The sequence below is a fragment of the Melanaphis sacchari genome, unplaced genomic scaffold, assembly GCF_002803265.2.
Source record: "Melanaphis sacchari strain LSU unplaced genomic scaffold, SCAv2.0 Contig93_pilon_pilon, whole genome shotgun sequence".
NCBI classification, from domain to species: Eukaryota; Metazoa; Arthropoda; class Insecta; order Hemiptera; family Aphididae; genus Melanaphis; species Melanaphis sacchari.
Window position 1 is genome coordinate 175,151 of NW_020271665.1, and position 19,673 is coordinate 194,823.

Sequence of the window (19,673 nt, forward strand, 5' to 3'; positions counted from 1 at the left end):
GTATTTATTTCCATTTTTATTGCATTTTCCAAATTTTTGTTTTATCAAGATTAATTAAAATAGTAATAATGAAGTCGTTTTAATTAAATGTTAATAATGAATTTGCAATTTATAATATAATTTAATGAAATGATTGTAGTCCAACATGAATATATAGACTGAAAGTATGTATTAAAAAATGTTTAACTTGTGTCATATTGTAGATGATTTTGCGCAATTAAGTTAAATTATACTTATATTATAAGAAGAATATAGGGAGAAATTATTAATTTTATTATAATATTTATTTTATTTTCATGAAAACAATTTTTTTGTATGACATGTCTATGTAACATCCATATTATAAAATATTTATATTTATTAAATTATCATAATTTCATTGTTTTTAAGAATTAATGTAAACCAGTAATAATAATTACTATTTACATTATTATAATTTGATATTTATAGTATGAATTGAATTAACTTTAAAACTAATTTATATTGATACTTAAATGTACTTAATGAACTTAATATTCTTAAAATGTTCATTAATGTTCTAAAAACAACTAAAATGCATATTCTGTTCAGAATTTTGAATAGAATATAAAAATTATATTGCTTTAAAAATATATTTCTAATATAATTATTGTGTTTTTATAATTTTTTTTAGCACAAAGGTTTCGATGTAATAATTGGTTAAAAGTAGTGTATTATGCAAACTTAAGGAACTATAGTTAAATTTTCATTAACTTTAAATTAAAAATTTTATTGATAGATAAGAGTTTAGTGTTGATTGTTTATAAACCATTTTTCAAAGAAAATTCTCGAGAAATAAAAATATCGATATCATTATTTATTACCATAATAACGTTTTAGATTTTTGAATTATTCATGTAGATCAATACTTAATGTATAATGTAAGATGAAATATAATGTACTTATGTATTAATAGCAAATTCTTACCTATAATTGAATACATTTTTACTTACTCTGCTTATAACTGCAGAGCTGTAATAATTAACATTTAAAATATGTAAAACTATATCATATTGATAAAATAATCAAAATATGGAATAAAGAATTTAAAAAAAAATTATACAATGTAAACAATTAAATAAAGTTTACAATATTGAATCAATTTTTTTTAAAGGATTTTAACGATATACTATTATTTTTTAATTTAATAATTTACTAATTAAACTATTTTTATAAAATTTAGGTGAAATATAACTGTTTTTATATTTTTTTTTCATTCCAAAGTAAAATAATTATATACTAGATAGTATTTTAAATTATTGCTTAATTAAATACAGCGCACACTTAAAAATACCAATCTATTATCAATGACTAATGCTGACTATAAAACACGTTTGTTCTAATTTTGATGATAGAAATTGACAAATTGTTCTAACTTTGAGCATTATAAATTAACTTTTAGATACATGAAAAAAATATAGAAGTATTATAATTAATGTAAAAATATGTATTTATGATGAAATATGTAAAATAAAATATGAATTTTATTATATTATAAATTTTATTGCAAATTCGTTTCTCAAGGAATTTATCGTATTCTAGTAAAAAATATATATTTACATTCAAATATCAGTTCTATTTATAATTATTTAATTTTATGATTATTGAAATAGTCTATGTAGTATAGGAGATAATGATTAAAAATAATTCAATATCATAAAAAATACTTTACCTCAGTGTGTAAAATAATAATTATACAATATGTTTTTACTTTTAAATAAATTTAAATCTTATATTCATGAAAAATGAATATAAGATTCGAAAATTATATTCATTTAAAGTTTAAGCGATTCAATAAAATAACTGAAAATACTGAAATAAAATGTATAATGATCACTGATAATAGCTTGACAATAACAAAATTATCGTTGTGTTAATAGTGTTTTACATTTTTTCATAATTAATTTTATTATTTAGTGTTGGCTAACGATATATTTTTTATCATCGAAATAATTTTTATCTTCCCAATAATAATATAAAATTTCCATAAACTGGTGTACAAAATATACGTAATAATATAAAAATAACTAACGATTAGAAGTTAGCTAATAATCATTGAACATTGTAGTGTATTAAGAAATTATGAATTTGAATTGTAAAACACATTAAATATTATATATTGGTACTTAAATGTTTATTTTTTTAAATTGAATTCTGCTTAGTTTTTAATTTATAATATTCATTATAAGTTGGTTCATACTTTTTTTTAAAGTGTAGGTAATTTATTAAATATTATTATATGAAAAATAAATTAAATGCAAACATTAGTACTAATAATTTTATTTATTTATGTATAATTTCTTTAAATAATGAAAATATTTATTTGGTTCCAAAGTTTCAGGATTTAGATTTCTAAATTTGCTATTTCTTTATTTTTATATGACAGTGATAATTTCAATAAATAGATATTCACAACGAATACTAGTAAATACTTGAAAATGGCTATTATAAATAAGTACTTTTTGACAATTTAATGTATTTGTTAAGTGTTAAATATTTTTTTTTAGTAATACCACGATATCTTTTATAATTTTCTTTGAACATCGTATCGAATCATTGATATAGTAGGATAACTCTATTGTTATTGTCTATTATATTATTGGTGTTCGATGGAAATTTATTAACATATATTTTTTTTGCTTGCGCGCACTTATGTATATTAAATTTAGTGATTTTTCGTATTCAATAGGTTTATCTATTCGATTCAGTGGTCGGGCACGGGAGACTTATGGAGCCACCGTCAAGAAACAGTATGTGGCGGTTCGGATATCCTAATCCGGTCGATTACAACGATAACGAACTGTTCTGTGGAGGTTATTCTGGTAGGATCCAGATTGGGAAAATCCATTGATTATTTTTACTTTACGAGCTTAAATTGCTAATATTGAAACGTTGAGTCAAGAAAAACCAAGTAAGATAGTAATAATATATGTTTTTAGTTCAATGGAGCGTTAACGACGGGAAATGCGGAGTGTGCGGGGACGCGTACGATCAAGCTCAGCCTAGGCGACACGAAGCGGGGGGTGAATACGGCAGAGGGATAATCAGCAGGCATTATTTTGCAGGTCAGGTAAGGTCAATTGAAACAATTATGAGTGTTTTGTCATTATACTCGAATAAATGATGCACATAATATAACACTGTGCTATTATTGCGATAGTTTCATGCACGTTTATCGTGATTATTATTCTTCAATCATAAATTAATTATTATTACTCAAAATTTATACCTAAATATCATTGCAATGATTGAGTTTGGTGAATTATCTTATTATTTGATTGTTGAATAAAGTTTGGTTACAAAGAAAAAAAAAATTTCTAATACAAAATCTATGTTGAAGTAATTACCATTTACACTTTAACTTTTCTTAAGAACTTTTATGGCCTCGTGAAATATTAATAATACATTATGTGGGAAAAAGTTTTAATGAAAGTTTTACTCAGTTTATCATTCAGTATTAAAATCTGTTAATGAGATATAGCTTTTTGAAAATTATCAACATTTTAAGTTAACTGATAATATGAATTAAAGTTATCGAAGTTGTATGTTTACAATAATAATTAATAATTATAGACATGACATAACATTTTTTAAATTTACGATAAGTAATAATATCGCAGAATATACAGTAAATTTTGATTTTTAAAGAAATTCGACGGTCATAAAACGCTGAAACATACTAATGTTTATGGACACAGTATACTTTAATTAAAACGAAAATTGGATTTGCATCTAAAAAGTAATTTAAGTTTGTTTTAGCTGTTCATAAATTTAGCTCTTTATGTAGCTTAAATAAATAATACGTTTATTTTTAATTACATTGGTTTACTAATAAACTTAAAATATTACAATTTTTAAACTCATAATAAACGTACCATATTATATAAAGTAGGTCGCAAAGTTTTGACATTTCTATAAGTACCTAGAATAAACTTTTCTTGTTTAATTCTATAGAATTGTTAAAAACCTTATTTATCGGCTACTTATACCCTGATAATATTATTATTACTCATATTTTTCATAAAAACAAAAAATTAATAACATCATATTTTAATTTATATCTAGAAAAAAATATTTATAACAATATTATATTCACATAGATAAATATGTTATTAAAAAAAAAATCAATAAATAATATTATGAATGTGTGTTATCTATTTATAATAAGTAAAAAATATTGATTAAAAATTTTTTAATTTGACATTAGAATAGTAAAGAAAGAATTTTGATCACCAGCTGATTCTTTTTTGGTTTTAATTAAATTGACAATTCTTATAAAATTGTTATGTGCCCCAACTTAAATGTTTATAATTTGTAAAATTACGTTTTTTAAGAAAATAATATTAGGTTAATATTTAAACCAGTATGTAACATTAGTATTTAAATAAATATATAAATATAATTATGAGTTATAAGAAAAAAAATTGTTATGCAAAAGTTGTTTCATAGCCGTTAGAATGAATATTTTTATTTATTTAATTTTTATTTTTTATGAAAAAAATATTTTTATATCTTTTAATGTTTGATATAATTATTTTAACAACTAAAATTTTTTCTAATTTAATAGAAATAAAATGTATGAACATATTTAAAAAATTAAAATTAGTTAATATTGGTAATCTAAATTAAAATGTGATAGATTTATTTCATAACTGCAATGCATCATAGGAAATTGAACTGCTCATGTTTTTAAAATTAAGTTTTTTAGTAATCCTAATTTGTAAATATTGAAGTAATGGGTACAATGCTTGTAATTTGTAATTTATAATTTATTTTAATTTTTTTTTTTTTTTATATCTTTTATCTTATTTTTTTAATTATAATGCAGATAATTAATCATACATTTTATATGTATTATTATTAAATCGGCTATTGAATCTTATAATTTATTTTAAAATAAATCTTAAATACATTATTTAGTTATTAATCTTATCATTATTGTGTTTCTAAATGCGATAAATTAATTATATTTATCTTGAATTCTTATCTGGTAATAATGTTATGAATCATGTTCATGTACGTTCAAAAGACTCAAGTTATAAAAGTGTCTTTATATTATTTTTATCATTGTATTATATAAAATTCTATAAAAAATTACTTTTATTTTTTCTAGGTAGTGGTAATGTTAGAAAAGTTATGTTAACTTGGCTTTAAAATAATAAATAAATGTTTGATGTTACGTCACAACAAAACTAATATAAAATAAAATTATTTTTCATCATCATATTAAAGTAAAAATAACAAATGGTTCATTGGATTTCAGACGATTGATGTTGAAATTGAATTAACTGCTAATCACAAAGGAAGATTTGAAATGTACCTCTGTCCAAATAATAATCCTAAATACGAAGCGACACAATCTTGTATTGAAAGGTAAGCAAATAACTGCGCATTAGAGTTGTAGGAATTATCTATGCCCCATTATATAAGGCGTTTATCAATTGGGCTCGTTTATATTAATTTAATTTAGAATAATTTAATATTTTTATTTACTAACAATTGTAGATGATTCGTATTTTATTTTATATATTTTGTATCATTATTATTTGGTAACAATAAATTCATTAGAGGATGGATTAAAACTACAAGATGACTAATTATTTTAGAGGCTGGTGTGATAGTAATGGTCTACAAGTTAATATTAATAAATGTAATTTTATTTTATTTTATCGAGATATATTTCAAATAAATATTGATTATAACTCTAATAACCATTATCTACCTTAAGTTCACTCGATAAAAGATCTTGTAATTATTTTTTTCAAGTTCAATCTCAGTTTGAACGCATCTTCAATTAAATATGATAAAAGCAACACAGTAATTTGGCTTTATCATCAGAAACACTCGAGAATTCAATGAAATTTTATCATGAAAAACTCTTAATTTTGCTCCAATTCGTTCAATACTAGAATATGGCTCTTATGGAAGTCATATTAATATCAAAAAATTCAAAGAATTCAGAATAAATTTCTAAGATTTATTAATATGAAAATTCTTTTTAGTTGCATAATTTTATTACTGACCATTGCTATGAATCCTTTAGAAAACTAGTAAATATAAACTTTCTAAGTCCAAGACGTTTATATTTTTACGTCATATTTATTTACAAAATCTTAAATGGCTCAATTAAGTACAGTTTTCTTCTTAATATAATTAATATATCAGTTCCTGCATTGAATTTTAGAAACCAGCCGACATTTCATACTTTTAAGCACAAAGCACTTTACAGCTTTTTTTCTTTTATTCACAGAGTATTAGTTTTCTGTAATAATCCTCTAAAAAAATGTTTGATATATTTCATTCCTCTCAAAATAAATTAGTATTTTATATATCTAACTATTTTTTATTTAATATATTGTATACACTATACAGACTATAAAATTTGTATGCTAACATATTTACTGGTTATATATTTCTACTACCTATGTATTCTTATTATAAAATTAGAATAATTATTTTTAATTTCATATACCGAAATAAATAAATTAATAAATTAATTAAAACATCGACTAATTAAAAAAAAAAAAGACTGTAAAAACTTAAAATTATTGTTATTATATTGTATATATATATTTTTTTTTTAGGTATCCATTGTATATATCTGGTACACGACAGGTTCGATATCTTATCCCAGAAAATTCAAAGAAAAAAGATATTTTCAGATACAAAGTAAGATTACCACCTTACCTCACTTGCTCTCAATGTGTTCTTCAATGGACTTATTATACGGGTGAGTAGAATTATGATTAAGTTCTATTTTTAAGCGTTTGTCAATAATTTATTGTGTTTCTGTAATCACTTGAGCATGTTTCTTTAATTTTTTGGAGTACTAGGCTTGTTATATCAAATTTTATACTTATAAAATTTCTTACTTAAATTTATTTTGTAGAAAATATTTAAATTTTATTCCATAATAATATAATGTGTAAAAAGTAACTTAAATAGTTACTTTATCGACTTTCTAATACATTGTCTTTTACTAAAACTAAAAAAAAAAAACATGTCAGAATCAAGTCACTTTTTTATGAGCATATTCATTACTATTTAATAAAATTGGGTCATCTATTGAAATGATTTTTCTTGAAATAATTTTTTTAATTTAGTTGTAATTCAAAAAAAATATTAGTTGTAGAAATTATTCTACTATTATTTGATTCATTATTTTCTATACAACATTACATTTACAAAATAAAACGTTATTACTCTTGTGAAACTTGTATTACGTATTAAGTCAAATTAAAATCGAACGAAAATTTGAAAAATTTGAAAAATTTTGTGGAAAATCACAACGAGTTATCAATTTTTATGATATAAAGTTGATCTCACTTGTTTAAGAACTAAGAATAATAAGCTTAATGAAACTAAGCTTTATAAGTAATGCTTTGTAGTTATTTAACTAATTGATTAAAAATAATATGATGTATAGTTCTCAGTATAACGTAATATTAGTATAAAATTTACTAGAGTATATTATCTAAATTGTATAGTATACAACAACTGCAATTCAAATAATTTTCACAATTTGAGTTTATTGTTCAGAATAGTCTATATTAATATTTGTTAAATTAATTGCTTTTATTGGACATAAAATTGAATATATAGTTAATTTAATTCTAAATATTCTAATTTTCTATTCTATGGCATAATAAAAGTATTTTCACGTTTGATATATTTTTCAAGTATAACAATAAGTATAAATATATGTGTTGAACATATGGTTTTAAGTAAATAATCTTGATAGTCGAACAAACTTAAATTATTCTAAAACTTTTTACTTATTTAAAAATAAAAAAAAAACCGTTTTTGAGTTACTATTTTAAGTTTATAAAGAAATGTATTTTTTCTTGATTATTACAATTACATTATATAATTCTGGGTCACAACATTGGTATAAACTTACAATCTTATTTCCTTTAAAATTATTTTTAACACGTTTATGAATCTATTTTTTGAATTAATAATTTTGTATACACATATATTAGTTATCTATTAATCGGAAAGATAGAACTATATAATACATTTTTAAATAAAAATATGTCTCTTTTTAAAAGAAAAAAAAAACTCAGTTTATTAATGAACATAAAATATTATATTTTTTGCCTAATACTTAAGATCAAGTTCATGCAAATTTATTGTTATTTTTAAATTAACTTAAAATATATTTTTCCTTTTTTATAGAGGAAACTTGAAATTAAAATTATTGCAATAAATCAATTCCTCGAAAAAAAAAAAAAAATAAAAATATTTTTTAAATATTAAAACAATAAATATTTATTTGACATAAAATTATTTCATGATAATTTATTCCTGGAAAATTGAATTTGCTTTCAAAAAATACTCGAATATATTAAAATAATGATTTTTTTGTTGGATTGTAAATCAGTTATTTATGAATTGAAGTGCAATTGGTTTTTTTCCTTTTTTTTTTTTTTTAAACAAATATGATTTGAAGCAATTTAGGTAATAAGAATATTTTATCTAATAGGAATTATTTTGTTTTATGAAAACGTGAATAATGTATGAATACAAATAATTGATCCAATAAAAAAAAGAAAGAAATTTATACATCGTTAAAGTAACATAACTATATTATAATTTATTCAAATTCGAACTTTGAAAGTATTTCAGTGAGTAATCTAGGTAAACCGTTGTTGTGTGAATGTGTAGTTTCTATGGATTTAACAAGTATGGTAATGAGTTTTTAAGACACTGTAAATTAATTTTAATAATATTTTTTTAAAACATTATCAAAAATAATTAAGACAATATTGCAATATAAATAATAATATACTAATAATTATTATTAAAATGAATTATGATAAAATGAAATATTGGGTAAAAAATTTAATCACACTATTGCCATGAGTGTTTTTAGATAGAGTAATAAGTAATAATTTTCATTTTTTTAATTCAATTTCAAAAATAAAAACGAATAAAATTAGTTATTCTTCTTAGTGACAATTATTACTATAAAATAATTTCTGAATAATTATTCAGAAGACGAAATTTAATTTTTTCTTTAAAAATTAGTGAATAATAATGGTCATCACGTAGTATCTTGTTATTTTATTTAGTTTTTGTAACAAATAGATTTCTTCATATTCTGGCCTTTATTATACAGAGTGTTTTACGATGAACTGACAATTGCAATAACTTTTGTTTTATTGAACATTTTTAACTTTTTTTTTTTTTTTTAAATTGTCAATTATTGTCCGCGCTACATTTAAAATGTTTTCCAACTTTTTTTAAAGTTTTGTATGCAAAATTAAAAAATTAAAATTTTTTTTTATTTTATATTTAAAAAAATCAAGATAGCCATTTTGTAAATCCGATTTTCAGAAAAATTTTGGTGTCAAAAACTTTTACTAAGGTTGAGTCAATAATTTTGAAACAATTTTTAAAGTTTGCTTAAATTTAAATTTATTTCTTGTGTTAATCAGTGTTACAGCAATTATCGTTATCGACTATCCAGAAAATCTATTTGAAATAATATAAAATTGTGCAATCTTTTAAAAAATTGTAGAAAATATATAGCTGAACATTTTTCATTTTTGTTTTGCGAACATGTTTTAAAAACCATATCAAAAAAATGGCTATTTTGATTTTTTTTTAATAGAGAATAGATAATTTTATAATTTCTTAACTTTACATACAAAATTAAAAAAAAAAAAAAATCAAAAATTAATTTAAATGTAGCGCAGATGACAATTGATAATTTAAAAAAATAATTGGTAAGTTGAAAATGTTCAAAAGAACAAAAGTTATTTAAATTGTCAGTTGACCGTGAAACACTCTGTATAAAATCTATATTGATTTTATTTATATACATAATTACATAAACTTATATGTAATATAGTATTTATAGTATTAAAAATATTTTTCCATCATCAATTTATTTTACTAATCATTTGTGTACTGAATAGGTTTTTGCTTGTGTTCGTGTATATTAGCGTATTGTCTTGAATATACCAATTAGATGACACTTAGATATTCAAAGCCAAACACTAGACTTGTACACTAAAACAAAAATAGACAACACCATTATGTGCATTTACTTAAATAAACTTCATTCGTGTCATTTGTAGTGTAAAAATGTGAATGTTATATAAGATATTATTAATATTACAGTATTTATTGTATCATTCATATTTAAATTTCCATTTTCACGAACCTGATAAAGTATATAGGTACCTATTTAATAATATTAATTAAACACGATTTTATGTGATTTTTGAAAACTGTGTCGGAACTTTATGGACGCCATTTGTGGCTATTATCGTTTTATGTTATGTGGAAGAGACGATGTGGTTCCGAGAGGGATTTACTCGAGTACTGTACGTTGTGCGATAGAATAAATTAACAATAGATATTAGTCACTATTGTTGCGTTTCTATGTTATTATTTTGTGTTTTGTTATTTTGTCATATTATTATGTCATTAGCAGCGAAGTGCTTCATAAACTTATTTTAATACAAATGTGGTCATACCGCTCAAGCAAACAGAGTACACGTCTACATGATTTTGCACCAAATATATTGTTAAATAATAATTTACGAGTTCGTATTGTATTTTATTTATTTCAAGCAGTTTTAGAATAATTGTATTTAACTGTAAGTTATTTATGTTACATTTTGGACACAAGTAATAAAGTAAAAATATTGTTACATGTCTAATATTTTACATTATATTCAAGTCATACACTCATACCTCATCAGTTAGATTTTTAATAATTTACATTGTATATACCAGGCATGCCCAACCTTTTTCAACTGGCGGGCCACATTCAAAATGTATATTTGTACTGCGGGCCGTATACTCGTATGCTTCATGGGTTTTTTTTTTGTTCATTTCGATAAAATATAGACTAGTCATAGGTATATCTATTGTACTTACACGTCTTCTTATTAAGAATTGGCGTTACACATTTCACTCCGAACATTGAAAGATTGGTTAAAGAAAAGCAAGCCCAAATTTCTCACTAATTTTTTTTTATTAATATTCTAAAATCCAATGCATTTTTTTTTATATAAAAATTCAAAATTGTAAAATATTTTATGTTTTTAAAATTTAATAAAAATACATTTTTTGTAAATAATAATTTTTTTTTTACACGGGCCGGTTGGAACACCTTCGCTGGCCGGATTAGCGGATTGGGTATACCTGGTATATACAATATACGTAGTATTAGATAATATTATGATCGTAAAATAATTAGAGTGCCAAAATCTGTTGTACTCATAATAATATGGTCAATGATTGGTCACATTAATTTATATATTCCAAAATTATAATAATTATTTATCTTTTTGATATTTTCTGTTATACAACGTAACCCACTTTTAATTTAAAAACAATTTAATTATTATACAGCTGTAATATTATAATATTCTATGAACCTAAAACTTTTTATTTATAATTATTAGGACTGGAGAGAACAGTGCACATTTTTCCGTAATCGACATTTTATATTCAAAGAATTATTATTATTATAAAAAGTGTACTTAACTTTAGTATGTAACGATAATACGTGGAATAAATAGGAATATTTGTTTATTATTAATTATACAAAATGGAATGTTAATGTTTGAATTTGACGCAACGCATATTCAGAATCTACCTAATTGATTTCATGGAAAATATTATACTTTTTTTGGTACTTACCCTCATCGAACTTGACCCGATATTTTTAATTATATTTATTATTGTAACAGTGTACTTATTTGTATGGGTATATACATATATAAAATGTTTTTGTCATTGTCGAGACTAGTGGACAGTGGTCCACGCAATATTTTTATCAGAAGGGTCATGGTAAAATACTGTGATCCCTCTCTCCTTAAAAATAAAAATTTTAAACGCACCTCCTACATAATAATAATAATTATTAAACGTTCCAAAAATGTATTGTCCAGACTACCTCTTTTCCTGAGAAATGCGCCACTAACGAATTATAATATAGTTATTACTTATTATTTAACATTGTTTTAGCGCCATTAAAAACTAACTGGATGCTATTGTTATTAAAACGTACAATATACGTAATGTGCAAATTGTGTAAGCTCGCGATGTCTCGGCAGTCGTTGTAATCGTAATGCTCTTTTTCACAGGTAACATGTGGGGAAAATGCGACAACGGGACGGAAGGACTAGGTTGCGGGCGACCGGAAACGTTCCGGAACTGTGCGGACATCCGAATTGTGACCAGCACATCGGGTCTACCACCGCAGTTCATACACAATAGGCCACAGCAGCTTTACTACAGTTCGGCTCTCCGGGGTGACGACTTGAGGATAGCGCCGCAGATTTATTACCCACTTGTAGTCAAGTATGTCGCGCGCGTGTGCCTCCGTCGATTTGTCGATCGCGCTTATCCTCTTTTACACTCTGATACATACAAACAGGTTTTATTATAATATACTGAAAACATGGGAAATAATATCATTTTGATCCACCAAACATTCAGGAGGTCGGTGTTATGAATAATTTATTGTGGGGAAAATAAGAATTAAAGATAAAAATATCAAATTTGTTAACTAAAATAATAAAAAAAAAAGTTTGCTTAGGTTTTGCAAAAATACAGTTTATGCAAAGTTGGGGGTGATATTTAAAATGAGTATATTATTTACTATTAGTTTTGTCTTTTTATTATGTTATTATTCAAGCAACTTAATATACTAGATAAGTTAGTACAATTAAATATACTTGTTTTATAGGTTTTAAGTAAGTACCTATTAGTTTCTTTGCATATGTATACATAAAAACAAAACCTTTTATATTTATTATACATACGAGTATACAATTCAGTCATAGTACCTAATATGTTTTTAAAATAATTTAGAAGTTATAGATAAACAAAGTTAGACTATTAAAAATATTTTAGTGAACTTATACTATTTTTACCTAGTGTAATGGAAAAATCAATTAAATTTAAATTTTAGATATATATATTTTTTTATGAATTAAAAAATAAAATAAAATTTTAATCTTTGTATTCTATATTTAATACAGAATACTTTTGTAGATTTTAATTCTAGAATTGTCCATTTATGACACTATAATAATACAAAATATTTATTTTATTTTTGTAATCGGACGTGGTACTTCCGATTTGTTAGTATTGTTATAGGTTTCGAGCGTTAAACATATTTTCACTTGTTTAAGTGTCTGACTCTCAAAACACGATCGACAAATAACGGAGTATGGTTAAAGCGGTCGTGCCTTGATTTGTGGATCTTTTCCTCTTATGTTTTATACCATATATGTAATAATAATGTGAGTTTTTCTCCGTCACGCCGATACAATGTATAAGGCATGAAATAATAGTATGTCTGTTTTTCGAAATCGTTAATTTTTTCACGCGTCCCATTCGTCCTATGTAATAGTACGGTCGTGATTATCTACGGGCGATGACGACGTTCAAAATTTTATCATTATAAGCGAGCGTTGACATTTTTATGGTATTTAATTTTGTTAAATATAACAAAAAATTAAATTCTATAACTTTTTATTCTGTATTGTTAAGTGTAAATAAACCAATGCTGTTAAAAATGTTTTTTCTTCGACAATCGATTCGGAACATATTATATTCGTATAATAATTATACAAATATACCTTGGAAATTTGTTTATTTTGTTATATTATAATTATTACAATTAAATATTAGATGAGATCCATATTTTATAAGTATAACCATATATGACCTAACCTATTATATTATTCAACTGAAAAATTGTATAAGCATTTTCTTCCCATTATAATTTATAAATGCGCATTTAATTTCATCAATATTAATTATAAAATACTTAAACATGTTTTATAAATTATTAAAATTTAATAAAACTCATTTAAATTTTTTATTTACAAACATTTTCAAAGGAAAGTTTCAAAATTTAAGTAGGAAATTACTTTATATTTAATTAATTTCATGTATAAGTGAAAACAGTGACTCAAGCTATAAGTTTCTACTCTGCAAAAGCTTTTTGTGGTTGTATAATGTATATATATATATATATATATTAATATATTTGTCACTTTCTAGCTTTCACTAACAGCCATACATTTTCATTAAGTAGCAATTCAAAAATATTTATTTTAATGGAATAATTAAATATTAATAAACCATTTTACAAAATAAAGTTGGGTTTTCTTTTTATATAATTATTAAAAATGTAAATCATTCTTCATAAAATATTCATTTTAAATTAATTGTATGATTTATTATTCAAACATATTTTTAATTTAATATTGCATACTAAGATAAGCTTGTTTATTATGATTGACTTTATTTTAATTTTAAAAATGTTCTACTCACCTACTTATTCGGTTGTACAAAATATTTAGTAGTTAGTACGTATATGTGTCAAAGACACCTAATAAAAAAAAAAAAAAATTGACCTTTGACAGTCTTAAATTGTTACTTATTATTGTCATGGATAATCAGTGTTTAATTTTGTAAAAATAAGAATATATATATTTTTTTAAATAGATTTGATAAATAATGATTTTTAATTTAATTTAAGAATTACTAAGGTTTTTACTAATTAATAATTGTTTTAAATTTACGTGTTTTTAATAATTTTTTCTTTTTGTTTAATTGTTTTTACGATCATATATTTTGTAAATCTTTGTAAATTTACTTAATTATATTATATATTTCATTATTATTAAAGTAATATATAAGTAGGTAGGTACCTAATATAAATCGTTGTAATTCTGGTACAATAATTATTTTTCTTTTTACGATATGAATGAATTATGAATCAGTTAAAATGAAAAACTAACAATGTTACATACACCATTTCTAAATAATCAACTTAGAAATATTTATTTAGTAGGTAAAATGTTAAAGTAATAATTCAGAGTAAAATGTTTTAAAAGTACGCAAAGATAATTCAAAATGTCAACTTACAAATGCTAAGAATACATGGCTATATTTTAATATATTCAGAGTTTCTCCACTTTTGTTGGTCTTAATAAAGTTTACAATACATAAAAATATGCATAAATAAATAAAATCATATTTTAACGAATAATAATTCATTTTTGTTAGTGACTCGAGACTCAGGTAAATTGTTAATGCCGGAAACTTTTTTAATACTATGGAAATGAATGCTATTCAAAAGTTTTTTAAACTTATAATAAAGTCAGTATTAACTAATATGGCCTTCTGGTGATTTATTGGTTTTATTTCTAAAATTAGTTTCTGAAAAATTCAATTCCTTGTCATGATAAAACAATTACATTTTTAATTATATGGATATCAATTGGTCTTAATCTAGTATAATTATGCGTATAAATTCTTTGAATTTTTTTATGATTTCTTTTATCATGATGAAATAAAATATAATATAATCTAGAAAAATTAAATTAAAAAATACATATAAGTAATCACATTGATCATGTTCACACAATTTTGTTTTCGTGGTGAAGCATTACCGATATTAACACACCTGCCAAAATGTCATTATTATATAGTTTCCATATAATATTACATTATTATTTTCTTTAAAAATATTTTCCATGAAAACAAGATTAATAACGGTTATTAATTAATACATTTTAAAATTTGGTTAAAAATTAAAGAATTTTAATTTATATTTCAATTTCATTTCTATGGGGGTTTTTTTTTTATTTCTATAAAATAATAATAAACTTTCTGATTTTATATTTATGTAATATTAAAATTGTTTGAATATTATTACTGAAAAATATTTTGCATACTTTTATATATTTTGTCAGAACCAAGCAGTTATGTAGTTTTTCATATTATACGTAATATTTTATAAATTTAAATTAAACCAAATAATAAGAAAACAAATTAATATTTAAATATTTTTATATTTTAGCTTTAAAAACTATAATAATAATAAAAATATGTAGAATATCATAATTTTCATATCTTTAAAAGGAATTATATGTTTCAACATTTGTTTGTTAAAACAGAATTTGTTACAATTCACAATAAGTGTAGTATTTGAACTTAAACAGTTAAACCCTATAAAATTTGAAAATATAAAGTTAAGTTAACCCGACTTATTAGTTATTAAACACAAAACATTTTAAGTAGTTACTGAATAAAGATAACATACTATTATCTTTTTGGATCGTGAAACATAATGCTATTGTGAACTATCCCTGAAAACAAAATTAAAATATTTTCGATAATATCACTTGACCTATTTTACGTAAAACAACCTAGAGATATACTATTAATATCATATTGTAAGCTCATACTTAAATATACGTATAAATTAAGTTATCGATTGCTTTGTATTATAATATTATGTAGGTGTCGTTTATTATTTACAGTGGTAAAGCAAATTGGAAACAACACACATAGCAATCTAATGATATATTTTTATTGTATTTGTTTTTAATAAAATAAAATAATACTATTTAGAGGATTTTTGATAGTAATCTATGTTTCATGACGTTCATAATATATTTTTTGTATTCATTTAATTTTATTCTAAAATTTAAATATTTTGTTAAATATTTAAAATATTTTTACATAATATTTTGTATTTTTCAATTTGTATAAACTAATCTATTTTTAATCAAATCCAAAATAGATTAAGATATACTCTACATTTACTTATTTATTATAATTAATTTGTAAGATAAAGAAAAATTATTTTAATTTTATTCAAACAAATTTCATCTTCACAAATAAACAGGATAGATATGTTTATTCGCTGTATATAATATAAATGTTTACTTTTAATTTAGGGCTCAAGTATGTGTTGCAACGCAAAAGTATCGTATTGTTCCCGGCATGGACAAATGGTGTGAAAACAATTGTGTAAACTTCCCGTCAAACTGTCCTGAAGAATTCTGTACTTGTCCGTAAGTTTCATTATGGCACTATGTGTCATTTGTTTTTTTTTTTTAAATAATTGAGACAATTAAATATCGGTTTCTTATATTTTTAGAGAACAATGTACTGGAATCGGTGAAATAAAAGGATTACCTGGTGCTGATGAATATTGCCAAGACCAATGTATTGTCTATGGAGCGAAGTGTCCAAAAAAGCGGTGTGTCTGCTATTAATAACCTGATTATACTTTTGATTTGTACAGTTTTTGAACAAAAGATATATATACATAACTAGACTTTTTGCGTTATTTGCCAATCACACGTGTAGTTTTTATTTATTCCTATTATCCAAGTGATCTATATCTAGTTAAGATTTTCATAAGAACAATAATTTATTACATACTGCGCAACTAAAGCGTTTAGACTGTTCAGAAGTTTTCAAGATCTTTAACAATGGCTTTTTACTTTATACTGTTCGTTAATTAAAAACTGAATTAAACATAATCAAAAATTCTCAACCATTGTGTCGTATTTACCTTGAAATGTGTATTAATGTCATATTGTCAACTTGTAAAATAATGATAATAATATGACAACATTGTACGGCGTATGTAATAATATGAACATTTGTACATAAATCTCAAAAATGTATAAAAAGAACCACTAGTATCTACAGCGTTACGCGTAAAGATGAATATAACTCAGTTATGTGTATTTAAGTTTTTCCAAAGTTTAAATATTAAAGCGTCATTGATGTTTTAAAAATAAATAATGCTTAAAATTTAAATACAGTCATTGCAAATCGTGATGGCAAATATTATTATGAAATTAAAATTACAATTGTGTAATTATATAATTTAACAAATTGTACGATTAATTTTTCTCTCAGTATTTCAAATAATAGATAACTATGTCAAACTTATAAACTGATATTAGTAGTTTAGTTTTTAAAGTGAAAAATTTGCTCAGTTTCACAAACAAAAAAATTACATCACAAAGTTTTTACATTCTTTTTAATTATTTTTCCGCTTTTACCTACCTAGTATGCTTATTGTTTCATTTATCAGTATGATGTTTATAGAGTACATTATGTGTAATGGAAAATAATTTATTTACTTGTCAGTAACAACTGTCAAAATTAGTTAATGATGTATTATGTACTTTAGCTTTATAACATATATTTTTACTTTCATATATTAAATCGGAGATTTTTACTACTACTAATTTAGAATTTACAGAGTTGCGATTAATTATTCTGTGATTTATCGAAGAAATTAAAGTTACTGGACGAAGTTTCCACTTTAAAATCCCTTTTAATCTGACAGTTTTAAATTCAATAAATCTTTAAAAGTTCATTTTTTGAACAATTTGTTAATTCATTTGAAATAACACATTTCTTTAATTATTAATTATTTTTAATAGTTGAACAGATATCGTTACACAGTAAAACTTTAAAAACTATTATAACTAAAACTGTACTGATTCTCTAAAAAAATATGGTTCTAAATTTTGGTGGTTTTGTATATTGTATATAATTTATTATTCTATTTTTATTTCATAGATAGAGTTAAAAACATAAAAATTCACTTTAAACACTTTCCAAAGTTATATATGTTATACTCACTACTTTATTTTATAAAGAATGGGGTAAAGTATGCCATGTTTACTAAAACAAAACATTTGTAAAAAAATAACAAAAAGTCTAGAGTTAACTCCAATAAATTTACCATTGTTGCAGAAAAAATATATTAAAATATTAATTGTAACTTAAAATAATATATTTTTTTGTTTCTGAAAAGAGAATTATTTATGATCATTCACAAAACATTAATTAAATCGTTTATAAAATAAAATAATTAAATCATTAATTAAATATCCACTACGAGCTTAAAAAATATACTACAAAGTAGTAATTTTTAATGTTTCTATAAATATTTATATCTATAAAAATTAATTTGAAATTTGAATTTCTTGGAAGTATTGTATACCTAATAGATAATTTAATCTAGCATCCATTATTGGCTAAACATAATTTCTCATTTAAATTTTATAATTGACTACAAATGCTTTTTACATTTTAATTTGACATGAAAATATCAAAATTTGTATTACTTGTTTTAGTTTTTTTATTTTGTTGCGTGATATTTATTTCAAAACAGTAAATAGCGTACTTCTATAATAAAACCATTTATTTAAATAACAGAAATTGTCTAAAAAAGTTATTGTAGCACATTAAATTAATGACTCTGGTATATTTAAAATTAAAAACAATTTTGATTTTAATTTTACAAGCTTACCATTTTAGGTTTTAATTATTTTTTATTTCTTAGAATTATTTTAACGCTATTGTTAAGAATATTGATTTTATACAGATTGCATGAACAATAGAATAGTTATAAATGTGATTGAAACGATATCAAATACCTATTAATTATTAAAATTGTGTAGGTAATTAATTCTTTGAAAATTTCTTTATTTAAAAATAATTTATTGAAACGTATTCTAACTCGATCCATTTCAATAATAAAAAATAAGTGAATCTAAAAACTAAAAATCCAAGTTGTTTTGCTTCTTTTTTTATTGATCTATTATTTTATTCTGTTATTTACGTATTTTATGGTATTACTTTTTTTTATTATAATGAATATAAAACTTTACAGTGCAGCTTAGCTATATATTTACTGTTTGTATACTATAATGCATTTGTATGAAACAAAACAGTTTTCATTTCATATATTTTTGTGTGTTTATTGTTATAATATTATGAATTCATTTATTATGCTATAAGCTGTTATAATAAATTCCGTTTGTAGAGTAAAATTACGTCAATATTGTGTATAG

At 22.4% G+C, this 19,673-nt stretch overlaps 1 protein-coding gene across 3 annotated transcripts in view; it reads left to right on the forward strand.

Moving 5' to 3' along the window:
- LOC112603013 overlaps positions 1-17,126 on the forward strand; it is a 32,488-nt gene extending 15,362 nt beyond the window's left edge. For all 3 annotated transcript variants that reach the window (XM_025351414.1, XM_025351416.1, XM_025351415.1), the window contains exons 3-9: positions 2,708-2,840; positions 2,958-3,088; positions 5,282-5,391; positions 6,603-6,748; positions 12,126-12,342; positions 16,746-16,862; positions 16,949-17,126. In XM_025351414.1, coding sequence (XP_025207199.1) covers positions 2,708-2,840; positions 2,958-3,088; positions 5,282-5,391; positions 6,603-6,748; positions 12,126-12,342; positions 16,746-16,862; positions 16,949-17,066 — 972 coding nt within the window. In that variant the 3' untranslated portion in view covers positions 17,067-17,126. The remainder of the gene's footprint in view (positions 1-2,707; positions 2,841-2,957; positions 3,089-5,281; positions 5,392-6,602; positions 6,749-12,125; positions 12,343-16,745; positions 16,863-16,948) is intronic.
- Positions 17,127-19,673: the final 2,547 nt, after the last annotated feature.